This window comes from Hydra vulgaris, chromosome 01 (genome assembly GCF_038396675.1).
Source record: "Hydra vulgaris chromosome 01, alternate assembly HydraT2T_AEP".
NCBI classification, from domain to species: Eukaryota; Metazoa; Cnidaria; class Hydrozoa; order Anthoathecata; family Hydridae; genus Hydra; species Hydra vulgaris.
This window is the reverse complement of record NC_088920.1, coordinates 52390413-52398385: the sequence shown is the minus strand read 5'-3', so window position 1 is coordinate 52398385 and position 7973 is coordinate 52390413. Positions and strand designations below refer to the sequence as shown.

At 31.1% G+C, this 7973-nt stretch overlaps 1 protein-coding gene across 1 annotated transcript; it reads right to left on the bottom strand.

Moving 5' to 3' along the window:
- Positions 1–1654: 1654 nt before the first annotated feature.
- On the bottom strand, positions 1655–2516 carry LOC136074520 (uncharacterized). Its single transcript, XM_065786848.1, has 2 exons — positions 2415–2516; positions 1655–2170 (listed from the first exon to the last, which is right to left on the bottom strand). The coding sequence occupies exons 1-2, from the start codon at positions 2514–2516 to the stop codon at positions 1655–1657; spliced, it is 618 nt and encodes a 205-aa protein (XP_065642920.1).
- Between the last annotated feature and the right edge of the window lie 5457 nt (positions 2517–7973).

Here is a 7973-nt window from a genome sequence, read left to right as displayed (position 1 = left end):
TTTTCGTTGGTGTAGTGGATTACATCTCTCGCAAGAAGTATATTTGAAAAAATTTTTCTACCTGGTACCGAGCACGTTTGTGCCGGTGTAACGTTTTTAAATTACTGCGTTAAAATTTTACTTCGCGGCAACTTTCAACCGTTAAAGATTCTCTCGCGGTAAAACATAATGTTAAAATATTACTGAGGCAGTATTATTTTAACATTATAATATTATTGCGCTCGTTATTATTTTACTGTAAAGTAATTTTCTTTTTTTGTGCGACGAAATCTTATCTAAAAATAAATTAAATAGCTATTAATTGAATAGAGATCCTTGACAAAACTTTTTTAATATTTCATTACAAAAAAAGCTATTAATAACAGAGAACATAATTATTTATATTCCCTTTGTTGTGAAAAACATGCAATCATGAGATAATTATTACGGATTTTATAACAAAAAACATATAAAACAACATTTTTTACTTTATAAAGGTTTTAGTGACAAAACAACATTAAAATGATTATTGTTTTTATTTTCTAAAAGAATAGTATTAGCTGTTAGTTGGTCGAGTTTAACGGATGCTGGATATTTGAGCCATGCTAGTTTCTGTTCAGTGAATGACCACACAGCAATATCAATTCCAATAAGATTTGCAGTAGCCAGGATGTCTGCATCTGTAGCCCTCTTGTATACAATTTGTAGCCATACGATTTTTAGTGATATACTTTTCCACATCATCACCTAAATATCCTGATAAGAGACTGGAACAAGATTTTGATATCATATGCTTTACAACTACATTGCGAATATGTATATGTTGACACTCAGAACCTGTCAGCAAAAACGAAATTGCACGAAAAAAACAGTTGCGATCACCTTTGCATACGTGCATTTTGGAAGGTGCATGATTTTTTCTCCGTCAGTAAGATCTGGCATAATAATTATTTTGAGTCCTTGTTTTCCAGCTACTTTTTGGCGAATTTCTTTGGAGGGATGTTTCATTAATTTGGAGTGACATTTATCATGATCATCACACTCAGTAGATAAATTACACAATTTTGAATTACTTTTCTTTTCAACAAATGTTTTAATATGATGTAGAGAGTATTTCTTTTTTAATGTATCGCCTTTACTGTTCCTTAATAAGCATGTTGAGTTAGATAAAATATTAAGTATCTCATAGGGAACCAGCCATGAGAAAGTCATTTTCCCCCCATTACTACCATTTCATTTAAAATTTCTCAAGAGTATCTTTTGACCAACAACAAATTTTGATGACGTTGCATGCTTTCTGAAATAGTCTAATTTTTGTTTTTTTTTGTGAAAAATCAATATTGTTCATGGCTTTTTCCTCAATTCCTCTTTTCATTTGTAAAGCTTTTTAGGAAACCTCTTTATCATATACAGGTTCATAATTATCCCCATTGAGTATATCTGTGTATTTTACATCAATCGGAAGGCAAGGTTGTGGGTTATACATAAGGCAAAATGGTGAATACCCGCTTGAATCGTGCACTTTAACACGTAGAGCAAAAAGGATTTCATCTAAAACTGATACCCAACCTAAAGCATTTTCATTTAAGACCTTGATAATGGCTTTCTTAATTGTCTGATTCTGTCTCTCTACAAGGCAATTGGCTTGTGGATGGTAAGCCGAGGTGACACGTTGCTAAACTCCAGCCATGTCGTGCAGTGCAATAGATACTGAATTTACGAACTCTCGACCTTGGTCATTTATTTGTATTTGAAAACAACCATGTCTGCAAATAACTTTGTAAAGAAATAATGCTACTGATATTTCTGTTTTGTCAATAAGAGGTTCAGCTTCAGTCCACATGGAGAAATAATCAATAAGAACAATAGCGTAATTTAATCCATTTGATGCAGGTAATTTAATTAAATCAACACCAACTTGCTTCATTACGTGTTGTCTACTATAACAGGTTTTAAAGCAAGACACTTTAAGGATTCTGTTAGAGGTTTTTTGACATCGTTCACATTGAGTTACATGTTTTGTAATATCCTTCACTATTGAATGCCAACAAAAACGTGTAGAAATTTGCTTTCTTACAGCGTTAATGCCTAGGTTGCTGGCTAATGCAACAGCTTTCTCAGAAGCTCCAAGACCTTCATGGACTTCTTTAACTATGTTTAATTGCTCTTCTCGATCTATTACCACAACGACCTAGAATAAACAAAAGTTTGTTTGTAGTTTTTTATTTTCACTGTACATTTTTTTGAATTGTTTTAAAGCTATATTGAAATTTCGAACTTATGAGCATTTGCTTTATTTCGCTTTAAAAATGTCATTTATGTTAATTCACAGTAAAGCAATCACAACTCAGAATATTGTTTAACCATTTTATTTTACTTAGATAAATTGTTTAAATTATTAAAAAACTTCTTTCCACAAATTAAATTTTCCTCACCTTGCCAACACCTTTTTTGCAATTCATCAACTTATTGTCAACTATTTCAAAGTCTTTTACATTGATGTTTGAAATTCGCTTTTTTCCCTCTCTCACATACATCTTTAGGAAACTTTTTTTCATTTATATATTTCCTTATATTATTAAAGTTAATGTTTGTGTACATTTTGAAATTGTCAACTAACAAATCAGTAAAATTTTAACAACCGCAGTAAAATTTTAACGTTAATTTATTACTGCTTCAGTAATATCTCGGGAATCTTTAGCGGTTGAAAGTTGCCGCGCAGTAAAATTTTAATGCAGTAATTTAAAAACGTTACACCGGCCCAAGCAAGATATTTAGAATTTTAGAAAGCCTCAATGCAAGCGCTTTTGTGAAAATTTTATAGTCGGCGCATAGCAGAGATATTGGGCGCCAATTTTGTAGTAGAGTTCGGTCTCCATATTTCGGTAAAAGACAGATAAGGGCCGTTTTTTGCGTTCAAGTTAATTCGCTGTTTTAGTTGAAGACGTTTTCATTAAAGAGGGTAGTAAGCTCCTCGCCGTAAATGTCCCAATATTCTTGATAGAATTTGATTAGGATGCCATCAATTCCAGGGGTCTTGCCCTTGTTTAATGATTTTGCGGTATTGTACAGCTCTTCGTTACTAAATATTATGTTTAAGAAAGCGCTCCGATCGTCGCTTAAAGAATTTTCATTTTTTTAAATTAAATCATTTTGTTTTTCTTGGCTTTGGTGCTCTTTTTTGTAAAATTTTCTTATTGATATAAGAATATTTTTAGGTTCAGTTATGGGGTCATCCCCATCCTGTATAGTTTTAATAATTTTTTTTTTTTTTTTGTTCTCATTCTATTTGGAAAAGAGATTTACTGGGTTTTTCGACCTCTTCATACAAGAGTTGCTTTGTTCTCACAAACACTCCTTTGTCATAAAAGAGGTATTTTTCTTTTTATTTTGCGTCTTTATAATATTTGATGTTTCCATAGAAACATCTCTGATGCGGGTTTTAATTACATCCGACCATTGATTAATATTTTTATATTTCAATTTTTTGTTTTTTTTGTTTTTCAAAATCATCTAGCAATTTCTCCCTGAAACTTTGGTCACCTAATAGGCTTTTATTGAGACGCCAGTACCCTGGTCCTCTCTCGTTGCTTATTTCTAATTTTATTTCGCATGTTACTGCGTTATGATCGCTTAAGATGTTCTTCAAGAGCGAGCATTTGCAGTCTTTTAACAGGTCATTAGACGCATATATGCGGTCTTTTCGGCTTTTAAAAGATTTGTCCTCTTTTTCGTAAGTAAAGACCTTACGCGTAAAAAGCGTCCTAAACACGTCGTTTACTTTATGTTTTTCTATAAAAAGAATCAAGTTTTTAACTCTTATTTTATGGTTAATGTTTGAAGAATCTCCATCTTCCCTGTCTATGTTGGATTTTTAACCATGTTAAAGTCACCTAGCAAAAATAATAAAAAGTCGTAAAGGCGCGCGTGTTTGATTAGTTTTTCAAAAATAGGTTCTTTATTATTATGGATACTTGGTGCATAAATATTATTTATTCCTACTTTTAAATTTTTAATAGTTACAGTGGCAGCAATAATTCTTCCTTTCTTATCTTGAGTAGTTTGTTCTATTTTTGTTTATCTTTTAAATAGAATAGAAGCACCGCATTCGCGATTTGTTCCGCTATTCCATAGAGAAATTCCGTTTGTTTTATTTTTCCATTCTATGGCCCATTCTACAGCCGTTTTGTCAGTGCCGTGTGTTTCTTGTATAAAATATACATCATAATTTATTTGTGAAAAAATCTATTTAACTGTTTTGGTTCGCCTGGTTGTTAAGGCCGTTTATTTTGTTTGTAAGAATTTTAAATGCCATGTTAAAAGATCAAAAGTAGGGCTTCTCATTTCCCGCAATTTTCAAATCCCGGGATTCCGGGATAAAAAATTTTGTAATCCCGGGATCCCGGCAATTTTTTATAAGCACAAATTAAAAGAAAAAATTATCTTATAAATATAAAAATAACACAAAAATCAGTTTTAATTCAAGATCATAAACAAAAAATACAAAATAATTATGAAAATAAAATAAACAAAATAAAAACAAACTTCGTGAAAGTTATTATAACTAATTATTTTTAAAAAAGTTTTTTAAAAAGCACAAATAATTAATAGAGTTATCACTTAATGATGACCGCATTTTTGTGACAAATAGACCAGCAGCAGAAAAAGCTCTTTCAGATTCAACCGAAGTCGATGGGATGGTCATCAAAGCATTAAATAATTTGTCCAAATTACTGGTGCGCCTTTCGGTAATTTCGAAAATATTCATTTCTTTTATGATGTTTTTAACATCATAGGAAATGTATTCTGCACTCTCGATTCGCGTTACATTCAAAAATGCATCATCCAATTTCTGTTGGAGGTTAGAAGACCTAGTTAAGTGAATTGGCTCTTCCAACATTAAAGCACAAGCCTCATCATCACTACTATTAATTATTTCTTCGATATCAGCAGAAGTACTTCTTGCGCCAGTATCCGAATCCGAAATAAAAAGTTTAGCAAATAATTTCTCAGCTGTAGAATATAATGCAGATTTAGAAGGCAATGTCATTACCGAATCTATTTCCGATGGATATTGATAATTTTTCGGATTATTTAAATATTTTACTTAAACCAACTAAATTTTTATTCCGTCGTTCGACTACTCTCTGTCGCACAGATTGTGAAGCATTTTAGAAGAAAAACTATTTTTATTCTTGCTCAAGTCATCCAGTATGAATAATAATACACCCTCTGCTTCAAGTAGTGTGGCGTTTCTTCGGCCAAGTCTTTCAATGCCAATTTTTAGTGGTTGCAACGCCGTTATTACAACGTTAATTAGTAAATATTCTTGCTCCGAAATGTTGTCAATATTAAGAGTTCGCAATTTTAAGTCCATTAAGGCTTTCAATATACAAGTTTTTAAGGCAATAAATCGTTCGAGCATTGCAAGAAGGCTGTTCCACCTTGTTTTTACATCCAGTATCAACTTAAGTTCTTTATTGTACTCAATTCTAACGTATTTTTGGAGAATTTCATTTTTAAGTGATGATTTACGAAACATTCGCACCATTTTTCGGACTTTCTGAATTATTTGAGCAATACTAATATTATCTTGTAGCTCATCATTGAATTCTACGTTTCTTAAATTAAATAAATCGCTGTATTGACTTGATTGACAATCAAATAAAGTTACATACTCGCTGTCGATCTCTCCATTCTCGTTCTCACTCTCATCATCTTCACTATTATTGTTTTCTTCCAGATTTTGACTATCAAATTCGTTATGCTCAGTATCTGATGCATCTAAAATTCTAGCTTTTTTGTAGAGAACATCACAAACTGATAAATGCAGACCATGTGCATAACATAATTGGTGCTCAATACCGCTTAATCTTCCATATTTTTTCATAACTGATGCACCGTCAGTTACACTAGAAATTATATGGTTATTTGTAAATAAATTAAATTCCGATAATTTAGTTTCAACCATATCAACTATTTTTTCCGCAGGAAGTGCACCGAATATTCTAATCATGCCCAGGTTTCAAAACTTAGTTAAGGAATGCACATTTATATTCATATAGCGACGGTTTTTTAACGAAGTGTATTCGTCCATCGAAATTGAGAATCTTGCTCCATCTGAAATTTGCATAGTCATTTCCTTAATAACAACATGTTTTGCTAAATGGTATTGGCTTTTTACCATACTCATAACATGTGAAGGGTTTTTAGGTAATATCATACCTTTATCAAATAAAGTTTTTCTTGTATATTCGGATTTTGTAATGCTATTAATAGAAAATCCATCGACAGCTGCCATCTTTGAAACAATTTCTTCAATAGATTTCTCTTTTACAAACAAAGTGATTTTACGTTGGACATTTCCTAATTTAAAAGCTGTGTTTTCTTCATTTTGTCTTTTCTTATTAACTTCAATTTCAATTTCCTTGTGAACATTTTTTAAATGACGAAGAAGTCCACCTGTAGAGAATCCTTTACACATTATTGTTGCTTTGCATTTATTGCAAATAGCTGATTCTGTTTTTTTTTCGCGTGTAAAATATTTCCAACCTTTTGATCGACTTTCACTTGCCATGATAGGGTTATCTAATTTGACATTTTACATTTTAGCAATTAAAAATGAATTAAATACTGCATTATCAAAAATAAGTTATAAAAAATTTAACAACTTACAAGTTGCTTTCTGATCCTGAAACTTCGATTAAATCAATAAATCAAGGCCAATAAATCAATTAATTCTATCTAGCTAATATATAAACTTAAACGAAAATTTATTGCCATCTATATTATGTTTTTTAATTAAGCGAAAATCCCGGGAAATTTGGGTCGAAATCCCGGGATTGCGGGATGCAATTTTACTACCGGTATCCCGGGAAAACGGGATCCCGGGATCCCGTTTAAGAAGCCCTAATCAAAAGAAACTTTAAAATATTTTTCTTGTGGTCTCAAGAGATTAAAACATTTAGAACAAAGGAATTCGAAAAAAGAATTATATCATGCGTTAAACTATGCGCGGTTTTTTATTTTTTATTAAGGTGTAATATTTAAATAAAATTTCGTAGTTTAAAAATAAGCGTAAAAAAATTAAATTAAAAAAAAATTTTTTTTTACGCGATTTGGTTTTCCTCCGTTTCCATCCGTTCGGTTTGGAGTTTGATGATAATTTCATCATACGGGGGTTTTTTTTTCCTATTGTTTCAAAACGGAATATTTTTCTTTTATTTAAGAGTTCTTTTCTCGCTATGTCTTCATCCACGTTACATTTTTCTTTCGTATTTCTGTCTTCTTTCTCATGATTTTCATCGTCATTCTACGATTTTCTCTTCATTTCGCTTCAACTTTCTCATCAGCTTCTTCCTCAGTCGATGTAGCAGCGCTCCTTTGCGAGTCAGGCTATTTGTTAGTCGATGTAGCAGCACTCCGTTACGAGTCAGACTATAAGATAGTCAATGTAACAACACTCCGTACATGTTTTACAGTTAAAAAATAAAAGTAAAAACATTTAGAATGTTTTTAAAAACATTTTAGTCTTTTAATTTGTGGTTTTGTGGTTTAATTAATTCCTGCAATTAAATTAATGTGTTTTGACATAACCTAACCTTATTTTTGTCAGCTTTAAAACCACAACCAAGCGAAGAGCCATTTTTTACCACAAACACGTTTTCTACCCGTAGAGTATAGGAATATATATATATATATATATATATATATATATATATATATATATATATATATATATATATATATATAAGTATATATATATATGTATATATACATGTGTGTGTATATCAGAGTTCAAGTTAACGGGATGCTACTGTAGTTTTTTTATTTTTTTTCAAAGAATAATTTCATGTGATGATTGAAGTATTTGATTATTTATTTAAATTTTCAAAGAAATTGAATGGTTCATTACTGATTGGGGGATTATAGTATTTGGTAAAAAAGCTCTGGGGTTATTGGAGAAGTTTTAATGTTAAGCTTGGGTGTTTGAA

Excerpts from the sequence above, each read along its gene's own strand:
- LOC136074520 (XM_065786848.1), bottom strand. The coding sequence starts at position 2,516 with ATGTATGTGAGAGAGGGAAAAAAGCGAATTTCAAACATCAATGTAAAA. Across the intron at positions 2,171-2,414 it reads GCAAAAAAGGTGTTGGCAAG|GTCGTTGTGGTAATAGATCG; the intron begins GTGAGGAAAATT and ends TGTTTATTCTAG.